Here is a 22,890-nt window from a genome sequence, read left to right on the forward strand (position 1 = left end):
TATTTGAATTTTGGATTTTAATACCTAATTGTAAGAGCCTTAATTTGCACACATTGCACGAGTGTAAAACAGAAGTAACTGCAAGTTTTTCATTTTTGACATTTGAATACATGTCACAACATTTGGACATACTCAAAACAGCGTTGAATCAACTAACTGGTAAAAGAAGAAGTATATAAATTGGAAAATTATTTTCGGGCGTTGCCTAGTAGGTGAATTGGTTCAGCCGGATGAATCTCACCCACATGATAAAGGTTTTAGCTCTTTTACTTCACAAAGGTCAACAGGTGGAAGAGTTGAGGAAATGTGGATTTTTAAACATGGGCAGAATGGTGAATGCTACACAGTGTGTAAAGTGGCCACTTAAACCAGCCAATGTTTAAAATTCAATAATTTAAAAACAACCTATTACTCAATTGTACAATCTATGTTACAATATGGTATTGTTGGATGGGGTGGTGCTTATGCCAATATATTAAATCATCTTAAAATAGTACAAAGATTATAGTGGGCACTGACAGTTTAGAAACTCTGTTAATGCCTAGACTTCCATAATCCCTTCTCGAAAATGTTTTCCCTCTGTTGCAACAAATTTAGAAGTAAAACACATCTTAAAACCAAATTTTTCAAAGTAATGTGAGAATTTCAAACTTCTGTATCTCTGAACAGATATTTTCAGATACTACTGTTTTACACTCAGAGTGTGTCATGTTTATAATTAGTCGATTTCTGTCTATTTTGGAGGCATAGCTGATTTTTGACAGACAGACTAGTATGACGCGTTTAAGTGTGATCTGCGAATTTTCAAGATTCCAGAGCGAAAATGATAACACCGCTCATGCCCCACGGACTACGAAAGGAGAACGTTTCACAACCACAGATAAGATTAAGATCAACATGAAAAGAATTATACCTGAACTCGCATTTTAGGCATTTACTGTGTAACATAATAATTTCTTCATCTCGGTTGAGATATTGTTTTATTTACAGTAAAGATTACTCTTTAAATAGATCTCAAGACAGCAGTTTGGAGAGAAATGGAAGGGGATTGAGCAACCCGTATGACTTGGAACATCTTGAAGAGAATCTCATTGATGGGTAACTATTTATATCAATTTTTGTTTGTTTTTGAAAAATAGAAATATTTGCATTCTTCTAGATAACTCCATTGGAACTACAGTAAACCCTTGTTTAACATTTTTCAAAGGAGCAGCAAAAAAAAGTGTTAAACTGAGGAAAACGCTACAGTGAGGAAATGAAAAACTGTAGAACAATTGTAAAAATAGTCTTAATTGGGGATTATTCTTATTTACCTATGATTTCATTAAAAATATTTTGTATTTTTTCAATGTGTTTTTTATTGAATTAAAGAAAAACATGTTTAAATAATTTTATGTACTTAACCTTAAAAACACAAAAATAAAAATTTGAATTTGCATAAAATGCATACAATGATTTTTTCCCTAAACATTGGGAAATTTTATTTATGGTATCACTTTTTTTAGTATGGCACCACAAAATTTCAACTGTCATTTACATCGCGGAAAAACTGTTTCACACTTTTATGATAACTGTTTAAACTATATTCTTTTCACATTATGTTGTATATTTCTATTGCCAAATTTTCAAACTTTCTGAATAGTAATTTATTGTTGTACAGACTTTATTCTTCCTAAACATGCGTCAACTGCATGTCACAATTTAGTAAATTGTCAAAATTAGACACTTAAACAAAATGGTCAATTACACTGCACCTACTTTGAATTTAGTGAGACAATAATTTACGCATTTTTTTATTTACCTTGATTTTATTCTCCATTTACGCGGCGACACGCAGCCGGCGCAGCTCGGTGTCTTGACAGATCAAGTGAGTTTCCAAAAAATTTCAATGTAAAACCGGGGTTATGAAAAACGTAAAAACCGGTAACTGGGGGGATATTTCAATGAAAATGTATGGAAAAAATAGTACCTAAACATTTCGGCCTAAAAAGCGAGAAAACGTAAAATGAAGGCACGTAAAAATGCAGTTTTACTGTAGTTGTAAATATCATCATCATCATTTCCTTTCCGCACCTAATGGTGCATAGGGAACTGCATTGGTACACCAATCGCAGTGTATCTTGATCATTTTTGTTACATAAAGGCAAGATGATCAGTGTTACGCTTCAGGTACCAGTCCAGGGACTATGAATATTTTTAGTGTAAAAACACCCTTTTTTTTCAACAAATATTTAATATCAACCATGTCGGGAATCGAACCCGAGACCTCTTGTATGGAAGGCAAACGCGCTGTTCATTATACCACGGAGACGACAGTTGTAAATAATTCACTATTAAAAAGTGGCAATTCAGTTGGGGTAGAGTGGGATTCGAACCGCGGACCAAATTGTTTAGCATTTCCTCTTATCAATTTATTCCTCTCTTCCAGGCCTATAGACTTCCAACAAAGACTGAGCCAGCTGTACCGCTCCTTCGACATGTACCGGGACATGGGGTCGCGCTGGCCGGGGGAGAACCGCTCCTACGACCTGGACTCGCGCAGGGACCCCCTGCTGGAGGAGCGCCTCCCCGCGAGGTGCCCCTCGGCCGACCACCTCCTGCTGGACAGCGTGACGACCACCACTCCCTACATGCGTAAGGAGACATTTTACGGCAAAGAGAAATAACGAAATGGCAATAAAAATCTATTGTCTAAATGATGTCTCAGGAATGTTTCAATCGAATATAAAAAATGTCTTTAAATGCTCTTCTTGATGCTTGGCTATCGCGATGGGAATCTTCCCCTTCAGAGAGGGTTACCTTTCTTTTTTTCCTTCAATCCGTCAGCACTTAAAATCTTCCTGGGTTATCCCCGATCACTGGATTATGCAGTTTTTATCAGGTCATGGTAATTTTAATGCCAAGTTTTCAATATTGTTGATTCTCCTTCGTGTTGTGCATCAATCTTCTGAACACATCCTGTGATCTTGTCCCTTTCCCCCTCTCTATGATAATCGAATGGAGCTACTCGCTACTGTCCGTGTCCCTGTTATAGGTCCTATCGGATATACAGATCTGGTGGCTTCCAAAAAGAAATTCAAGGCTTTTAAAAGGTTTTGTAATCATTTCGGCGAATTGTCTTGTATCATGGCGGCCTCCGTGGTGTAGTGGTCAAGATGCTTGACTCACGCACGAGAGGTTCCGGGTTCGATTCCCGGTGAGAATACAAAAATTAAAAATGTGATTTTTCTCAAGCCTGGGTGCTCTGTGATGTAATTCACCACTGTAATTAGGCTTCCTGGCCTGTTGTGGTGCAAAAAAAAAAAAAAATGTTAATGTTAATGTCCAATCAATTTAATCCCAGTCAGTGAAGAATTCACTTCCCTCTATTCTCAATCCAATGAAGTGCTTATTATGTACTTCTGGATTACCTTCTTTCAGCACAAAGATGCTAAGGCTCAGAGAGCTCTTTTGGGCAGCTTTTCTCATTTGGCAACGAGCAACTTTTCCGTGTATTTGAACACCGCCAAGGAGACTTATGTCCTCAGACCCGGTGTGCGGTATGTGGTGAGCAACCTGTCTAAATGATTTTTGATCGATCATGAAATTTTGTCACAAGGCACAATGACATATCTGACATAAACCCTTCGTATAATTTGCCAATTTCACAGTAAGAGTCAATAAAAACGGTAGAGTTATCTTCATCATTCGCCTTCCGCACCTAATGGTGCATAGGGTACTGCATTGGTACACCGATCGCAGCGTAACTTCATCGTTTTTGTTACATGAACGTAAGATGATCAGTCTTACGCTTCAGGTGCCAGTCCAGGAACTATGAAATATTACTTTGTAAAACACAATTTAAATAAATTAAAATGAATGAATTTATGAAATTAAAATACTTTCATACGAGGTGTGTTCAGAAAATAACGGGATTTTTTTAATTTCGCAGGTTTGAAGAGTCCGATTGTCAATTTTTACTAAATTATGTTGGTGTACATGGCCCTGAAGTATGCTAAAATTTCCAGCTGTATTCATTTACTTTGTCTGTGGAAGCCGCTAATGATGTTTTTGTGATCAACACTATTTTTAGAATGTGATTATTAGTCTTTTGTAATATTCTGTCTGCTTTCTGCATAACTACATTACTAGCAAATTTTATTGTTTTACAAACAATGTCTGTGATAATATAATGTTAAAAAATGTGAACCAAATTATTTATTTATTAACGGACATCTGTCCATGTATACAATTTATAGGATTTAAATATTACAATAAAAGAATAGTTTAAAACATTTCAAAAAAAGAAGAAAAGAAGCATTGACAAACATAAGGGACATCAAGACATGATCTGGACTATTTATTTAGTGCTCGTTTAAATCGTTGTAAACTTAAACCAAAAAAGTCCAGATCTTGTCTTGAGTTAACAATACGACAAAGACGGGTCATTGGAGAATTAAGGCCATAGTTGGTTCTATGCTGATCGATGAACAGTACTTCATTGTTTCTCAACCTACGAGTTGGAATATTGAATTTTACTTGTCCCAGTAATGATGGAACATCGATTATACCATTTAGTATGCCGAACATATATATGGAATCAATATTAGTTCTACATTTTTGTAGACTAGAAATATTTGACATTGACTCTATATCAGCACAAGAATAATTCCCTCTCTCTAGTCCAAGCATCCATGCTACTTTTCAAAGCAAGCGATGAAAATTGTATTTGAAATAAAAATTGTCTTTTCAGAGGATGGCGGAGTTCTGACTCTAAGATTAATGAAAGGGGCCGCTGGTTTTGGGTTCACAATAGCTGACAGTGTTCACGGGCAGAAAGTCAAAAAGGTACTGTACTATTGGGTGTTAACTTGGCTTATGATTTGTCATATGCTGGTTTTAAAAAAATATATTTTTTAATTTTTAACAATTTTATTTCTTACATTGGTATAACAGTGGAATTCCAAATAAGAAAATAAATATTTTTAATTGAGTCGGCATTCACTTCGTAACACTTCATTATACATTATTATGAAAATAAAACTTTGTTATCAGTTTTACACTATTTATATTCTAGCGGTGGTGATATATCTAACAACCCACAAACCTTGGACCTCTATTTATTTTATTTATTTATTATGGATAACTTATATAGCGCCATTTTCGTAATAAAATACCTCAAGGGCGCTTTACATGGTGATTCTATTGTTAAGTTAATTTAATTGAAGCTTATAAATTTGTAATTTAATTAAAATCATTTATTTTCTAGAAAAATAAGTACACTAATAATAATATTGCTAAATCACTATTTAATTCTAAGTCAAAAACAGAGCTGCTAAACAAGAGCTGCTAAATTTACCAAATATCATGCGAATGCAAAAAAGTCTATATTAGAAACTATAGTTGTGTTCTTGTAAAATAATAAAATTGTGTAACACTGATAACAAAGTTTTATTTTCAAAACAAGAAAACAAATGCCCATTCTAGGGGTTTCACTTTACAAAGTTTAGATCTAAGTGATTATTTTACTCACTGTCTAACATTCACCACTCTGTCCATGTTTGAATACTGACTGTTCTTTAATTATTCTATTTGTTGATTTTTGTTAAACAAAAGACTTAATCAATGTAGCTTAATCTCCGTTGAAATTATCTGTCCACTGCTAGTCCGAAACAATTTGGACTTGGAAAAATTGTGCAATAAAACGGTTGAAAATGTCTAAACTTAATATAGAACAAAAGTCCCATAGACTTAAAACACAGTGTTTTTATTTTTATGTCTGATAAATAAATAAATTCTATAATACCAAAAAAAAAATTATATTGGTTTTACTGTATATTACTTATTCACACTGTCAACATTGTGGAAAAATAAAAATGTTTATTCATCTGCATTTGAACTTTTGAAAGTGATATGTTTGTAAGCATTTATTATAATTTTCCTTAACAGTTTTATTTTGAAATTATCTGTGTGAATTATACGTATATTTATTTGTTTACTCGGCGATTGGATTAAAAAAAAAAACTAAATATATTAATAGTGGTTCTTCTTCCTCTTATGGTTCCTCTCCCCGATGGAGGTTGGAAATCATGATTGCGATTCTTACTTTATTGGCAGCTGCCCTGAACAAGGACTGAGTGCTGCAATGGAACCAGTCGCGCAAGTTCCTAAGCCAAGAGATGCGCCTTCTACCTGCACTGCGTCTCCCTTCAATCCTTCCCTGAAGAATGACTTGTAAAATTTTATATTTTTCGCCTCTCATCACATGCCCAAAGTACTCAAGTTTTCTTTTCTTTATGGTCTTCAGTACCTCTTTATCTTTTTCCATCCGTCGGAGAACATCATCGTTTCGGACTCTATCCACCCAGGAGATTTTTAATATCCTCCTGTAGCACCACATTTCAAAGGCTTCGATCTTTTTTGAAGTGTTTTGGGTGAGTGTCCACGTTTCGACGCCGTAAAGAAGTACCGAGAAGACGTAACATCGAGTAATGCGCATTCGGAGGTCTAAATTAAAGTCTCTACTGCAAAGAAGGTCACGCATCCTGAAAAAGCAGTCTCGCGCCACCTCTATTCTGACTTTGATCTCTTGCGAGTGATCCCATTTATCATTCAGCCAGCATCCTAAATATTTATTTTGATGAACTTGCTCAATAAACTGCGCTCCAAGTTTTAAAGTCATTGAGAAAGTTTGTGGCTTTTTCCGAATAACCATACATTTAGTCTTGGAAATATTCATCTCTAGCCCTTTATTCAAACTTGCCGTGTAAACTTTGTCCAATAATAGTTGCAGGCTTTCCATACTATCTGCTAGAAGGACAGTATCATCCGCGTATCGGATATTGTTCATAATTTGTCCATTTATGCTAATGCCGCTTGTTAGTTCATTTAGTGCCTAGTGGTCAAAACACTTTATTCCCAAACAAAAGGTTCTGGGTTCGTTCCCGGTGAGAAGACAAAATTAAATGTGATTTTTCTTAAGCCTGGGTATACTGTGCTGTAATTCACTACTGCAATTGAATCTCAAGGTTTCTGTGCGTTAGCGCTGTGTTGCGTCTCCGTGTTGGCAGGCCTGTCATCTGGAGTTTGATGAGTCCAGTGTCGCAAGCGCCCATGCGTCTATTATGCTTCAGCGGCGTACCCTATAGAAGTAGACCTGCAAGAGCGCTCGGATTAAGTGTTAACTCAAATTTAGCGATATCATAAGAGGTATGGACGAATGATTATCAATGAATTAATTTTTTTATCCTTAGGTTTTAGACAGAGTAAGATGTGGAGGATTGAGGGAAGGTGACCTCCTACTCTCTATCAACCAAACCACAGTCAGCAATGTCTCCCACGCTCATGTTGTTCAGGTAAGCATCATAAATAACAATGTGTTAATATAAACAATAAGATAAGTTATTTTTGTTTTTCTACACCATTTTGTGAAAAGGATCTAAATTATATTGTTATGGTATTTCTTACAATCAGTATAGTGTAAAGTTTCCGCAAACCAAGTTTTATATAATTTCCATTGAAAATAAACGTAAAAATGGCATTTTTCAATAAAAAATGATAAAAGCACCATCTATGAATAATTATCGTCCTAAAAATATGGCCTGAATTAAATGACAGCTGTCAAACTAATGTCACTAGTGATGGGAAATTACTGATCACTGATCATGATGATTTCCGATGCGGGATCTGGAGCGTACGGCCGCGGTCTCAATTTAGAACTAACACTGTATTCCTCCACTGTAATACTGGGAAATTAGAAAAGGGTGATTGCGCTGACCATGTGTATTTGATTGATCACAAACTGACAAAACTGCAGTGAGGGGTACAATGAAAGTTTTTAAAGTTTATTGTTTTGTTATTTTCGCGGTTTGATTGTAAAGAAATATTAAATTTTCGCTTAATTAGTTTAAAAAAAAAAAAAATTGATATTGATATGCGAAACTGAAGAAAGACTCAAGTCTTTATGAACAGTTTCGGGAAAGGGGTGGATGCTTTCATTGATCACTGATCAAATCGATTTTATCAGTTTTTTCATGCAAACATGAAACTCTGTTTCCGAAAATTGATATAAAAACAAGCCTATTATAGTGTGTTTAAGACAATTATTCACCAAAAAATAAGACATTTATACGATTTTTCATGAACAACATCACATGAATTATTTTTTTATTTGATCAATTTACATTGATCAATTAGTCCCATCTCTTAACATTTTTGCAAAATGATGTAACCTTGTAAGAACGTCGTTAATAATTAGGTTTATTTTAGTTTTAAAGCTGATTTTATACATCTATGTTGATTTATATATATGTCAAGCATTGTATTAAAAAATTAATTAACATGCCAGATACGAATGATTTTTTGTGTGTCAATATAATTCGCTCCTTAGACGTTACTACAAAGTTACGTCTTCACTTTTGCTGACAACTGTTTTCTAATCAAGCTATATTTTAAGGACTATAGTTTAATATTTTCGTTTAAAATCACCTTAACAGTGAATATTTTTGCTCGGCAGGTTTTGAAGGAATGTCCGCAGAAAAAAGAGGCAACGATAAAAGTAGTAAGAAGACCCGGCTACTATACCAAGTCTACTCAGAACGGCACCTCTAAACCTGCTCCCAATACCAAATCACGCCTAACTAAAGACATTACCAGTAAGTGTTATGTCTTAATTCTCACAGACTAGTCTAGAGGCATGAATTTTAGGTATTTGTTCAGGTGCAATAAAAAAAAACGAACAATATTTTTAGTAGCCATTATTTTACCAGATATTTATTAATGTTTGAAGAATACATAAAAAAAAAATTAAGTGAAAAAAATCGAAATTCAAAAAGTTACAGGCTGATGATGTGGGGGGTCTAAAAAATGGTGCACCCTGATTTTTTTATTTTGCACTTTATATACATTTTAGGGCAGGCATATTGTCTTGAGGCAATTTCTTCCTACCTGCCCAATCCTAGTTTGAGAAAATTACAATTACATGGACATATTATAAGGAATTATACTGAATCTTATAATTTTATACAAAATTTAAAAAATAAATTTACACTATTCTATGAAGTTTTAAAAAAAAAATTTCCGCAGAATAGCGGTTGTTTGAAATAAATACATTTTTTGGCCAGTTTTTTTTACTTTTCCAAATTTTTTAAAAGTTAAAGTTTTGTTGGTAGAACTTGAGATATGACAATAGTCTTGAAAAAAGTATTTTCGAGAAAAACGGGTTTAAAGTTTTGTTTTTTTTCTTTTTTTATTAAATATTTGCGTTCTTATGATTTACCCAAATATTTCATTTTGAGGGCCATTTCAACGAGTTGTAAATAACTCACTATTTGAAAATGGGAATCGAGTTGGGGTAGAGTGGGATTCGAACCACGGACCTTGGGTCCGCGAGTCCGAGACACTAGCCACAGGACCACAATCCGGTTCTATTTGTTCCGGCCAAAGCGGTTTAGATGCCACGTCACTAAAATAGCTGTATCTCCGAAAACAATTTTAGCTTAGTACAAAAATCCTCTTAAGGACGTATTCTTGAAGGTTTAAGCTTTGAAAAGATGAAAAAAAACATTTAAAAAAATTCTTGACTAGAATACCCCCTGAACCATTAAAACTCCTTTGAATTGTTGCGATAAATTTATGTCTCAATTCTCTAGAAAGTAAATTCCAGCCTTGTCTACATTTGGACATACTCAAAACAATGTTGATTCAACTAACTAGGGTGCTATTCTGAACCACTCGTATTTTGTATGTAAATACACAAGATAAAACGGCCCCGAGAGCGTTTGGAATACCACCCCTGGTATACGAAGAAGCATATAATTGAAATGAGTTAATTAATTGTCAATAATTTGTCAGGTTTATTCCGAAGTAAAACGCCGACTGCAGATCTGTACAGCACCCAGACTAAGGAAGTTCTTCCCTCCAGACCAAAACTCCGCTTGTAGATACCAGAAACATGACGGCTATGGATAACTACATTAATATTGGTAAGCTGCACTAAACATATCAAATTTACCATATAAGAAGCTAATAGATCCCTCGGTACCTACACTGCTCGCACACATGCGCATCTACTATCTCCCAGGAAGCAAGCAACTGTGAACCAAATGTTTTTTCAGTTATGTATTAGCAAAAAGACCCTGTATACCTAAAACACTAACCCTTCGATTATCGGCCACCGCTTTCGTCATCTTATTAACCATAAGGAATGCAATCTTTGTTTAGTTTTTTATCGTTTACTTTTTGTGCTGTTGCTGTTATTATTATTATTATTAATAATACACGAGCAGCTATTAAGCTGATGCGTGTATATCAAGTGTACACGGCTATTAAACATTATAAATTGATGTGTGCATCTAGTTAACATTCACTGAACTAGCACCAATCACTTTCTCGGGAAGGCCATTCCATTTCTCCACGTCTCGGTTTGTCGGGAAGTTCTTCCCGGGGTTGGACGAGAAGGAGGCAGTGTTTAGTTTCAATGAATGACCTCTGAGATGGCGGTTTACATTCATAGTGAACATTGATTTCAACTCGGGTACATTATATTGCTCAGTTAAGATGGAGTCACCACGCTGCCTGCGCTCCCAGTGAACTTAACCCGAGCTCCCTCAAGCGCTTCTCGTATGATTTATTTCTTAGAGAAACTACCATTTTAGTTGCTCTTCTCTGGACTTTCTCCAACAACTGTCTTTTTTAAAATAGGGACTCCAGATTTGGTAGGCATACTCCAGGAGTGGACGAACATGTTTTATACATTTCGAGGAATAAATCTTGGGTGAAGTAAGCGAATGTTTTCCTTATTCAGTATAAGAGGGAATGGTGCGTTAGTTTGACAATTTGGATAATATGTGATTCCCATTTAAGATCACAAGTTATCACAACTCTGAGATGTTTTTGTGACGTTGCTGCTTGCACTTGATTTCCATCCACGGTGTATATTATTTTCGGATTTCTAAGACCAATGTGTAGAACGGTGCATTTCTCAGGGTTTAGCGTCGAGAGCCATTCTTTTGTCCATTGAAAACTCTGATTAATCGATCTTGGATTTGCTGGTGGCTTATTATTAAATTATGTATTAGGAAAAAGACAATCGACCCTGACACTGACCTTTCTATTATCGGTCACTGCTTTCGTCATCTTGTTAACCATAAGGAATGCCATCTTTGTTTAGTTTTTTATCATTTACTTTTTGTGCTGTTGCATGTTCACTAAACTTGCCAAACTTAATCTTTGCTTGATGTATTATTATTGTATTTTTTTTATTGTAAACTTTTTGAAATCATTTTTATGTTGCTGGAATTCTACTCGTCGTTGCTTTATATAGAAATAAGTCGAGCTTTTTCATATCACTGCTAAAAACCCATATAAAAAGATATCCAAAACACCTTTGAGCTGTCAATGAGTGATAGTGGAGCTTATTTATTTATTTGACACTTTATATACATATACATATAAGGGCGGGCATATTGCCTCAAGGCAATTTCTTCCTACCTACCCAAACCATTCAGTTTGAGAAAATTATAAATACATGGACATATTGAATCTTGCAATTTTATACAAAAATTAAAAACAAAGATTAACAAAATAAAAATATACAAAAAAAAAAAATTACACTATACTATGAAGAGAGGAGAGGGGATAGGAAGGAAAGAAGAAGGAGTTCACTTCATAGTGTTAGAAATGCTAATTAAAGGATATGTTTAGTTCATTCATACATGGACAATTACTGTTTTCACAAAAACACCGTATTTTTAACAGTAAATTTGAGATGCCTACGATTTTTTCAGAAATATTTCAAAAGAACGATTATATGGTCACACATAGACAGAGAATAATATCGTTTTGGAAAATTGAGGATATTTTATGTTTGTAAAATGAGGTCTTCAATTGCAATCATGTTTTTTGTCCGTAGGTGGAATTAGCTACAGCCAGGAAGATTTGACAAATGCGATGGTGGGCACGCAGCCTCTGTCGCCGAACCTCTCCGCATCGTACAAATTCATAAAGAAACGAAGAAACAGCTCTAACATGAATGTTACGCAGCAGCTGAACACGTCCAACAGCATATCGCTGAGCAACGCGGGCAGCGTTCAGTTATCCTCGAGCAGCGGCAACATAAACAGCATAAATAACCTAAACAACTCCAGTCTGGCGACACCGGGAGGACATTTTCGCGGCAGTGGCGTGGGGGGGTCTTCCGACGGAAAGGATGTTTTGGACCCCGGCGACATTTCCAGCTACGCAAACGAGCTGGACGACACCAACGATCGCGTGTCCGCTATGTTGCCACTCGTGCAGACGCTGGCGTTGAACGAGAGCAACATGGCGGCCGCGTACGGCGGTGGCAACGTAAATGGCAACAGTGTGGCGGGCGAGTCCAGCGACAACGGAGGTAAGAATTATTGTGAGTAAAATGTTTTTTAATAATTTATTTATCATAAGTGATTTCAATTTAAATATATTACAACAGCGATGAAGAACATTTTATCCTGTTTTTATGTAGGTTTCCTAGAAGATGGCGGAGTCACGTCTCCTTCTGTGGTGAGCGGCCGAGGTTCAGCGGCCGGTTGCTTCAGCTGCTACAATCCGGGGGGAACGGATTCTCCACTCGCCACCAGGAACCATGTGCACATCGATCCCGTAATTATTCACTTATAATCTATCTAATTATTTATTTTTTCTTAAGTAGAGTTCAAAAAAGGACTATACAGTATTGTCCTGTCCCAGCATAGGACCTATTCTGCCATCATCAGCATAGAGGCAACTATTTGCAAAAGTCGTATTTTGAGATATGAAGCTTTTTAGTATTTATCAACTTTATGTAAATAATAAAAAACTGTAAGTAATTATAAATAAAAACACCATATGTCGATTGTTTCAAAGTATAAAACCAAGATGTTTCATAACCACACTGCATTTTGATGAATCTCTAGATACTATGTTATTCCTCAAAGAACTTCAAAACATTAAAAAAGATAATATTGTTTTTCGTACTGAAATATATTTTTTATTGGTGTTAGCTTGATATTAAATGGTTTGAAATTATTGGAGTACATTACCTCATAATTAACTATCGTATTTTTCGGGCCATAAGATGTACTTTTTTAACAATGTTTGATTATGTCCAAATGCTTGCAGACTGGCTGGATTTCCTCCCTAGGGAGTTGTTCGTATTTAAATTTATTTCATTTTTACTTTAAAAATTCAACCAAAAATTGGGGTGCATCTTATGGTCCGATGCGTCTTATTGTCCGATGTGTCTTATGGTCCGATGCGTCTTATCATCCGATGCGTATTATCATCTGCAAAATACGATAATTAATACTTTTCTCAAAAAGCTGCCCTTTTGCTTATGACGGCAGTATTGTCCTCGTGTGAACAGCAATTTGTAAGGCCGAGATTTTTTCTCAGAGATAGATGGGCAGGTTGTCTCTGCAGGACAACGGGTTACCCCCACAGTCCTCGTGTGAATGCTCACGGACAGGACAGTAAGACAATAGCCACTTGCTCCACAATTTTTCCTTCTCTAACTCTTATAGTGTCCATGTGGCTCATCTTCCATTCACTAAAGATGTTTCTACAGTAGGGTTTCCTAATCTATGTTCCGCGGATTACCAGTATATACCAGTACTCCACGGAGCCTGAATAGGTGTTCCGCAAAAAAATGGAGTAAGTTTTGAAAAACTCGCAGAACACACCAAAGATCTTCTATCGATCGTATCGGTACATATCAAGAATGGGCTTGCGTGAGAGCCTGCTATAACCTCATATTGTTCTTGTTTAATAATATTTCAAATATACCATAAATATGTACTTAAATTATTGTTAGTCATATTCTGTTTTATAGTTTCATTTTTTTATGAGAGTAAATATTTTCAGAATTTGCCAATGAACCGACACAATTATGACGAGGTTTCCCCCGTAGCAGTGGACTGGGCGAACGTTGATCCAAATCAGGTATTACGAACATTTGGACAAACTCAAAATATTGTTCATCATTTTTTTTTGTTTTAGTCATTAACAATTTGTAGATTCTGTTGACATTGTAATGATCTTCTTTCGGGGCCTTGTCAGGTAACAATACAAACATTTCATTACCCCACAAAACTTCTGTAAAGTATACGGAAAAACATAGAATTAAGAAATAGTCCAGAAGGAGCTCACTCCTGCCCCATTTTCGCCGCGCGCATGCGTGAAGTCGTCGCGTAATGTTGCCAGACCGCGAAAAATATTATCATAACACAAATTTAAGATAATTATGTTTAAAAAAAAAAACCCAATTTCTCTAAAATTTTATTGTACACGCGGAAACATTGATTGACACAACAGAGTAGATAAGTAAAAGGTAATTAAACTACTGAACTTTGAAATGAAAAAAAAAACAAATTTTATTTTACATAAAACGGATATTTTTATGTCATGTAAAATAATATTTGATGTTTTAAAGATAATGTCGGTCAAATGTCCACCACGGCGTTGTATAATCCATGCGTTGTGAAAAATTTGACTACCCTGGCAACACTAACAAAATGTCCATGTCTTTGACAGGCTGACAGATGGAAAAAAAATCAATTTTTTAAGTAATGTATCTGCTACTTACATACGAAAGTGATCCCATCCTGTTTCTTTAAGACCCCAGCAGTATTTCTACACTTTAAAACGACACAACATTGCATAGTTTAATTCAAATCGGGAGTTGCGTACTGAGCGACGTCTACAAAGAAACTAATGGGTCAAAACGTAAAACTACTCCTTAAAGAGTAGTAAAGTCGCCTTCTGTTTGATATGCAGTTTCTTGACCATTCTTAATTCTATGTGGAAATTTTACTATATTCGATTGAGAAATTTTATTAGGCCATGTTAATAAACTACATGATTGATGTTATTTTTATACGTGATCAATAGTTGACTAATGCAATGCTCCATTATTATATCTATGGACCACTGAGTGCGGTAAAGAATGGAATACAGTTTATCTTTCTATCGCAGTGTGAAGAAATTATCGACCCAGAAGCCGACATAGTGGTAGTTCTGGGGCGGGGTGCGGCAGGGTTCGGCTTCCGTATTGTTGGTGGTACTGAAGAGGGATCCCAAGTTGCTGTGGGCCACATTGTACCAGGTAAGACAAATTCTGTTTTTCCTGATTTTGGGGCACTTTCAACTCGTTATTGTGGGGCACTTTTAACTTGTGATATTGGACACTTATATGCCTGATTGTGGAGAATTTTTACCCCTTATTGTTGGGCACCTCTATTCTTTATTATGGAGCACCTTTATCCCTGATTATGGGGGCGTTATACCCCTTATTGTGGGGCACTTTTAATCCATATTGTGTGTCTTTTTCATCCCTGATTTTGGGGGCTTTTTACCCCCTTATTCTTGGGCACCTCTATCCCTTATTGCAGGGAATGTTTATCCCTTATTGTGAGGCACCTTTACCTCTGATTATGAAGCATATTTATCACTGATTATGGGGCACTTTACCTCTTATTGTTGCGCACTTCTGTCACTTATTGCGTAACACCGTTATGCCTCAACTTGGGGCACTTCTATCCCTTATTGTAAAGCACCTTTATCTCTTGTGGAGAATTTTATTACCAAAAACACAAATCATTAATTTTAAGACATTTTAATCCTGTTTTTAAGGCATTTCCATCCCTAATTGTAGGGCACTTCTATCCCTTATTTTAATACCCGTATGCAGAGACAAACCTTAAGGTGAGGTAAGTACATTCTATTGTCTTCGCCTTCAAGTTATTCTCTGCATATGAGATTAGAATGTACTTTCCTCACCTTAAGTTTTGTCTCTGCATACGGGGCTAAGACTCTTATTCCTGATTGTGAAGCACTTTAAATTTATATTTACCAATATCATCACCTCAATTTTCTTGGATAAGATGGATTAATAACTGAATGTATTTTTTTGTGTGTTTATTTATTTATTTATTCATGGTTCAATGAACCTTTTACAAAGTTATAATAACAGTAGTAAAAAATTGTCATTGTTTTTAAACCAAAAATACACCTTTATAATAAAAAGGCGAATTAAACAAAATAACAGTTACAGCCCAGTAAAAGATTAAAGTGTAAAAAAATAAGGAAACGGGTTTGTAGTAATAACTAATTAGTTATAAATATATGACGGGGAATGAAGCAGAAAAATAATGTTATGGACATTTTGCAAAACAATAGAGAAATAAATATTCGAGTTCTGTTTATTTTTCCAGCTTTTATTACGAGACCTTAACGGTGTATTTCCCAATCATGCAAGCTGGCGCGTTCTGTTTCCAGGTGGCGCCTGCGACTTGGACGGCAGAATAACCCCCGGGGACTTGCTGACTTCCGTGGACGGGCTCAGCATGCTGGGGGCCTCCCACCGCTCCGCAGTGGCCAGCGTGTGCCAGGCGGCCGCCAATGGACAGGTCTTATTTTTATTCTGATTCCGACGAATGAGGGTCAGTGCTTAAGCTCTCAAAGTCTGTGACCTGTGTAGATCTTCTTTGGAAATGTCCTATTCTGGACTGGAAAGAGAGACAATGCTCGATGGCTTGACGGAGGTAATGAGGCCGACATGGAATTCTGATTTCTTCTGCAATCCGAACAATTTTGGTATACTTGCAAGCTCATGGATGGAAAAGTGGGATGTCCTTCGAGGAATCTAAATGCGTATTGTTTTTTGGCTCTAATGGGATTTTAATCGGATGATCTTCATGGCGGGAAATACAGAATATAACTTAAAAATAAAACCACGGCGCCTGTTATACAGTGTGTAAAGTGGCCGCTTAAACCAGCCAACGACAGGTCATAAGCCCTGTAAATTCCTAGACTTCCGTATTCTTTTACAAAAATATTTACAGATGGTATTTGTTTATTGCAGGTGATTCTGGGCATCAAGAAAAACCGTAACAACAACTCGGGAGTAGTGCACTCTGGAGGCGTCCTGCCCATGCGGCCTCTCCAGCAGCCCTACCCGGGCCCCCCGCAGCCCTACCTGGCGCCCGGGGTAGAGGCTCCCCTAGGGTCCACGCCCAGGCATTACCTGTGAGTTCTGCCAATCATATCGGTCTGCGGCCCGAACTGAATTTCATACAGCTTTTAAACGAGACATTCGTCTTCAGGCCACAGTACCAAGCCGGAGAAAATGAGATTGAATCTAAGTCCACGGAAGCGTTTCCCGAGCGATAGGGTTGTTGATGGTTGGAATAAGCTGCCACAAGAGCTGATCTCAATGTGTAGTCAATGTGATTTTGCCTTTTTTCTAAATGGTAGTCTTTTTTCTGATAGATACTCAATAATTACTATGACTGCTCCCTGCATGAGATGTATCAATTAAATCCCAGCACAAATTTACGGGGTCATAACCGGAAGCTCTATCGTCTCCAATTCCACCTCAATCCCAAGATAAGCTGCCTTTCCAGCAGGGTAGTTTCAGACTGTAATAAATTGCCAAGTCTAGTTGTCCATTCCATTTCGGTCAACCAGTTCAAAAACTGTTTGGATGCTTTTTTGAAGGAAGAAGAACTTGGACAATAAGCAGTATACAAGAATAGGCGCATCAGCAAAGGCTGCTTGCCTGTAACAAATAATAATTATATTAATAATTTCTTATTTGTCATCATGTTTGTTATAACTTATATTAAATTACGTAAAATTTTGCAGCCAAACCAACTCTAACAGTCCTTACTACAATTATTACCAAGAGAACAACTACACGCTCAACGGTGTAATTCCTTCTCATGAGCGGTAAGTTATTACTTTAAAAATATACAAAAATAATAAGTATTTATTACACAAATGTCTTGGTGAAAGAAGTTCTTTTTATACCAAAACACAAGAAACACAAGAGAAAAGAGTTCTTTTCATTTCAGATGAAAGAATTGAAGGAATATAGATGTTAAAATATGGGCAGAATGGTGAATGTTACACAGTGTGTAAAGTGGCCACTTAAACCACCCATTGACAGGTCATAAGCCCTGTAGATGCCTAGACTTCTATATTACCTTCTCTTGAATGTTTTTCATCTCTGTTGTAATATGTTAATATAAACAGCTCCCCAGGGAGTTGAATCTAGTCCTTGTCTATAAAAAATTGGACAAACTCAAAATATTGTTAATATGTAATCTGTTTTTTTATTTGTTTTAAAAACAGCATGTTAAAATTATTTTATGTGTAAATATGTGTATATCTTTGTATATTTAATTTTAAGTATACATTTTTTGTGTTATGTATGCCATGAAAGATAAAAAAAATGAAATTGAAAATCTAGCGCTTGTTTACACATTTTTTAAATTGACAACGAAGTTTAGTGTATTTGTGTTTTATGCTGGCAATACAATTTGTGATTCATTGTGATTTTAGAATACCTTCCACGCACACACTGAACTACGATACGTGGGACGGCTCCGGGTACCGCCACCCCCCCGCCGCCTACCCCAAGACCGTGCCCTACAACCACTTGGCCAATGGAGGTAATCTTCTTTATTGTAGAAATTATACAATCTTTGATAAACTTCAAGGTATGAATATAACATTAGAAAAAAATTACAAATTACAGATTTCTCAGTAGTGCCCTATTTTTTATTTTTTTACTATTACGATTTTTTTTTTGTGTTTTTTTTTTTACAATATACATAAGAGGTAAAACAGAGTATTAAAAAAATAAAGAATAATTATATAGCAATGAAGTCAAGTATTATAATTGAAATCTGTTTTTGCAAGATTTAGAGACAGTTTTGAATTACGCTATTATAATTCTGTTTTTGGTGGAGATTTCTAAGTTTGCTTCTAATACCCTCATATGTTTTTTTAATTTATTTTTTTTACCACCACAACAGGCTAGGAGACCCAATTACAGTGGTAAATTACAACACAGAATACCTCACGATTAAATTTTTGCATTCTCCCCGGGAATCGAACCCGGAACCTACCATGCGCGAGTCAAGCGTCTCGACCACTACACCACGGAGGCCGCCGATATGTTAATAAATTGATTTGATGGCAGAGGATTTTGTCTGTCCGTGAACTTTATTCTTTCAAATTTAACATTTTCACTAACAAATGGGATGGACAACATTTTAGAGAAGGGAATATGGAAGTCTAGGCATTTACAGGGCTTATGACCTGTTGTTGACTAGTTTAAGTGGCCACTTTTTACACACTGTGTAACATTGACCATTTTGCCTATGTATGAATATCCATATTTCTTCAATTCTTCCATCTGTTGATTTTAGTGAAGTTAAAGAGCTGAAAGCTGAAAATATTTCACATTAGGAAAGCTTTAAAAAATAATGTTCCTTTGATCAATAATCAAACAACCTTTCAATATAGCTCATTATACAATGTTACATTGTAATGGTCACCCTATACCTATTAAACTCACGCCCCTCCCTTCATCTCTTTTTCTTTTTTCAACTATTTCTCCCACAACATATGGATCATTGATATAAAATCATCACACAATCATCTTATTTATTTATTTATTGTGGATAACTTATATAGCGCCATTTTCGTAATAAAATACCTCAAGGGCGCTTTACATGGTGATTCTATTGTTAAGTTAATTTAATTGAAGCTTTTAAATTTGTAATCTATAGCAATTGTAAATATATGACGGTTCCAGGGCAGTACAGTAACGTGGGCAGCACCCCATACGACGTGGTGGTCCAGCGGAGTGAGAAGGAAGGCTTCGGGTTCGTTATCATCTCCTCCACCAACAAGGCTACCAGCACCATAGGTCAGTTTACATTATCTAATTATTATTGTGTTCAATTCATCAAAGTCCCATATTTTAATTGAAATTACAAGAAAAATGGAGATCGATGTTTATGAGTTCAGTATGCAGACATAGCTGCGTGCTCAGAACACCAAACTTCTTAGTTTTGAGAGCAAGTGCTTGAGTATACTAGCAAATGTTAATGACTTTTGCTCCTATAATAAACAATGGACAGTTATAATCTTTTTGTATAACATAAGAAAGAAAAAATAAAATATTCTGTAAAAGATAATATGGTATTTTTATTTTTTATAGTAAATAAAAAAGGAAATAAAAAATATTTAAGAAAAACACAAAAATATTCCTCATTATTAAAGGGCAACAAAATAAATCATAGAAAAAAGGAGTTCGTATCTTTAGTTTGAATCCAGGTTAGTGCATGTTTTTTAAAAGAAGGAAAATTTTGAAAGTTTGGAATCAATGAAATATTATCAGTAAAAAAAGAATTAAAAATTTTTGGGCCCATAAAATATGCGAGCCTCGTTTTACAATGTGGTATTTCTAACGCACGATTCCTTCTTTGACTTGATCTATTTGAATTACTTGTAAATAAATTTTGGTTCTTAAATATATATTTTAAACATTGAAAACAATATATTTTTTGTCTTAGATCTAAAAGTTTAGCTTCTTGGAACAATTGGAAAGAGGGAAAAGTGCGATTTTTGTGAAGCATTATTTTTAATATAAATTTTTGAACAGTTTCTAATGGTTTAATATGATTGCTGTAAGTTCCCCCCCCCCATCCAATTATTCCATAGGAAAGCGATGACTGTACAAGTGCATAATATACAATTTTAATCGTATTTAGCTGGGCGTAAATACTTAGTCTTTTAAACACATAGGTTAAATATCTTAATTGAATCCGGGTCATGGTTTTGCAATGTTAGGGTAACATATTGAATATTTTGGGGCCCAGAAACCTTAAATTTCTTTGTCCGAATTCAGAGTTTGTGGTAGACCCCATGACCCATCCTCTAGTTTGACTTCTTGTAAAGTGGGAGTGTTCCTTTTGGGATTTGGTAGAATAATTTGCTTTCACAAACATTATTATTCTAAAAATATATAATTGCCTTATATCTAAGATCTTCAATTTCTCAAATAACTTGACGCTGGGGTATCTGAAGGGCTTTGTTGAAATTATTTTAATTATTAATTTTTGACCAGATTCGAGAGGTTTTAATATTGATTTATTAGTGCCTCCCCATCCTATTATGCCATAAGTTATAATTGAGTTACATAAAATATAATATTTAGGTTTAAGTTTAATTAGGGATAAGATGTTACGTATCGACTTGAAGATATGCGTTAGTGTTTTGCAATACATGTTTTGTTTTTCCTCAGGACAATTAATCGCGGGTTCCCCAGCTGCGCGGTGCGGCATTCTGCACGTCGGCGACACTATCCTGGCCATCAACCACACTCCCATCCGACACCTCTCCCACGGCGACATCGTCACCCTCATCAAGCACAGCGGCTACTCCGTCACCCTGACCATCCAACCTTCGCCGCACTGACTCCCGAACTCGGGACCTCGGCCGCGGTAGGCAAATGCGCTAACCGGGGCGCATATTTGTAAATACCCGACGCGTTTTCCATTCAGAACTTCTAAAATAATATGGATGTTCAAAGCATAGACAAAATGGTGAATGTTAAGTAGCCACTTAAACTAGCCAGTGAAAGGTCATAGGTCCTGTAAATGCCTAGACTTCCATTTTCTCTACTCTAAAATGTTCTCCATCTCTGTTGTAATTTGTTAATTTTAATGACTATCTAGGGGCCAGTTTAGGCTAACTTAATAACAGATGTGTCGGATGGAGATACTTGACGTGTTATCCACCCCGGTATTAACCGGAGCAAACCAAATTCTTTAATAAAGATACTACAATCAAAACTAGAATTTATAATATAAGAAATCAAACTCTGATCAGTGTCTACTGAACACTTTATTTTATTTTTACAAATATAAAAACAAAAATTTCTGGACAATTGTTCTGCCTTGTTAGGGCATTTTCAAACGAATGTCGAATGCCCTAACAAGTGTCACGAAATTTTTGTTTTTATATTTGTAAAAATAAAATATAGTGTTAAGTAGTGTTAATCAGTGTTTGATTTCTCATATTATAAGTTTAAATATGGAGTTCTACAAAATAAACACCAAATCAACCAACAAAAGTGCTGAGTCGAGTGATGTTAGCAGGCGCTACTCAGGGTTGATCGTGTGGCGTCATGAAATTGAACAGCGCTAATTAATAACGAGCGCTTGAGTGATTTCTGAAACATCCGGAACGTGAAATGCATTTCTGAGCGTCTTGAATGGATAACGCGTCGATTATTTACAAATATGCAACCGGTACACTACGAGTAATCTCCGCTAGATTTTATTTTTCATCATTTTTACCCAAGAGTAGTCAAGTGGACAGTAATCATCCAGGATTCTGATTTCGTTTGAGTCGTAGAGTTACGAATCCTGCTCTGGGACCATGTCTCGGCTCAAAATAAAGAATATTTCCATAAAAACTTCACCGAAAAAGTCACGTTAAAAAAATACATCATATAGTAGTAAGAGCCTGTGTAATATTTCCATACAAATTTTCAGGTTTACTGGATTTTAAAGAAACTTCGGTTACATAAATATTTGGAAAGTACGAGATTGTAAGCACATATAGATAGAGAATAACATAATCCAATTGTGATAAATTTTTAACATTTGCTGTTTTTAAAACGAAGTCTTCAATTATATTGCTATTACGCGTTGTTAAATAAATGTCATTTTTTAATTTTTTTATTTAATTGATAGTGCTGACAACTGTCATTATAATCAAGCTATATTTACATTTACATTTTTTTACTTTTTTTTTTTTTTGCACCACAACAGGCCAGGAGGCCTAATTACAGTAGTGAATTACATCACAGAGCACCCAGGCTTGAGAAAAATCACATTTTTAATTTTTGTGTTCTCACCGGGAATCGAACCCGGAACTTTCCGTGCGTGAGTCAAGCGTCTTGACCACTACACCACGGAGGCCGCATATTTTACACTGCCTCAATATAAACCGATGAAGAAAGCCGTTCATAATCGCAACCCTGAGCCTCGATTATGATAAGAAGATAACATTTATCTTCAATTTTATCTACCGAGT

At 35.7% G+C, this 22,890-nt stretch overlaps 1 protein-coding gene across 1 annotated transcript in view; it reads left to right on the forward strand.

Annotated features, from left to right (window-relative positions):
- Magi (membrane associated guanylate kinase, WW and PDZ domain containing protein magi) overlaps window positions 1–22,280 on the forward strand; it is a 40,506-nt gene extending 18,226 nt beyond the window's left edge. The window contains 17 exon segments of the mRNA XM_088239835.1: window positions 1,012–1,098; window positions 2,429–2,634; window positions 4,733–4,827; window positions 7,233–7,334; window positions 8,495–8,633; window positions 9,832–9,903; window positions 9,906–9,962; window positions 11,891–12,370; window positions 12,482–12,618; window positions 13,858–13,935; window positions 14,968–15,097; window positions 16,270–16,400; window positions 16,856–17,019; window positions 17,638–17,721; window positions 18,337–18,446; window positions 19,598–19,711; window positions 21,092–22,280. Coding sequence (XP_088095961.1) covers window positions 1,012–1,098; window positions 2,429–2,634; window positions 4,733–4,827; window positions 7,233–7,334; window positions 8,495–8,633; window positions 9,832–9,903; window positions 9,906–9,962; window positions 11,891–12,370; window positions 12,482–12,618; window positions 13,858–13,935; window positions 14,968–15,097; window positions 16,270–16,400; window positions 16,856–17,019; window positions 17,638–17,721; window positions 18,337–18,446; window positions 19,598–19,711; window positions 21,092–21,264 — 2,359 coding nt within the window. The 3' untranslated portion in view covers window positions 21,265–22,280.
- The last annotated feature ends 610 nt before the right edge of the window (window positions 22,281–22,890 follow it).

Source organism: Micrasema longulum, unplaced genomic scaffold (assembly GCF_059751315.1).
Source record: "Micrasema longulum isolate JH-2025_06_02 unplaced genomic scaffold, ASM5975131v1 h1tg002280l, whole genome shotgun sequence".
Classification (NCBI taxonomy): domain Eukaryota; kingdom Metazoa; phylum Arthropoda; class Insecta; order Trichoptera; family Brachycentridae; genus Micrasema; species Micrasema longulum.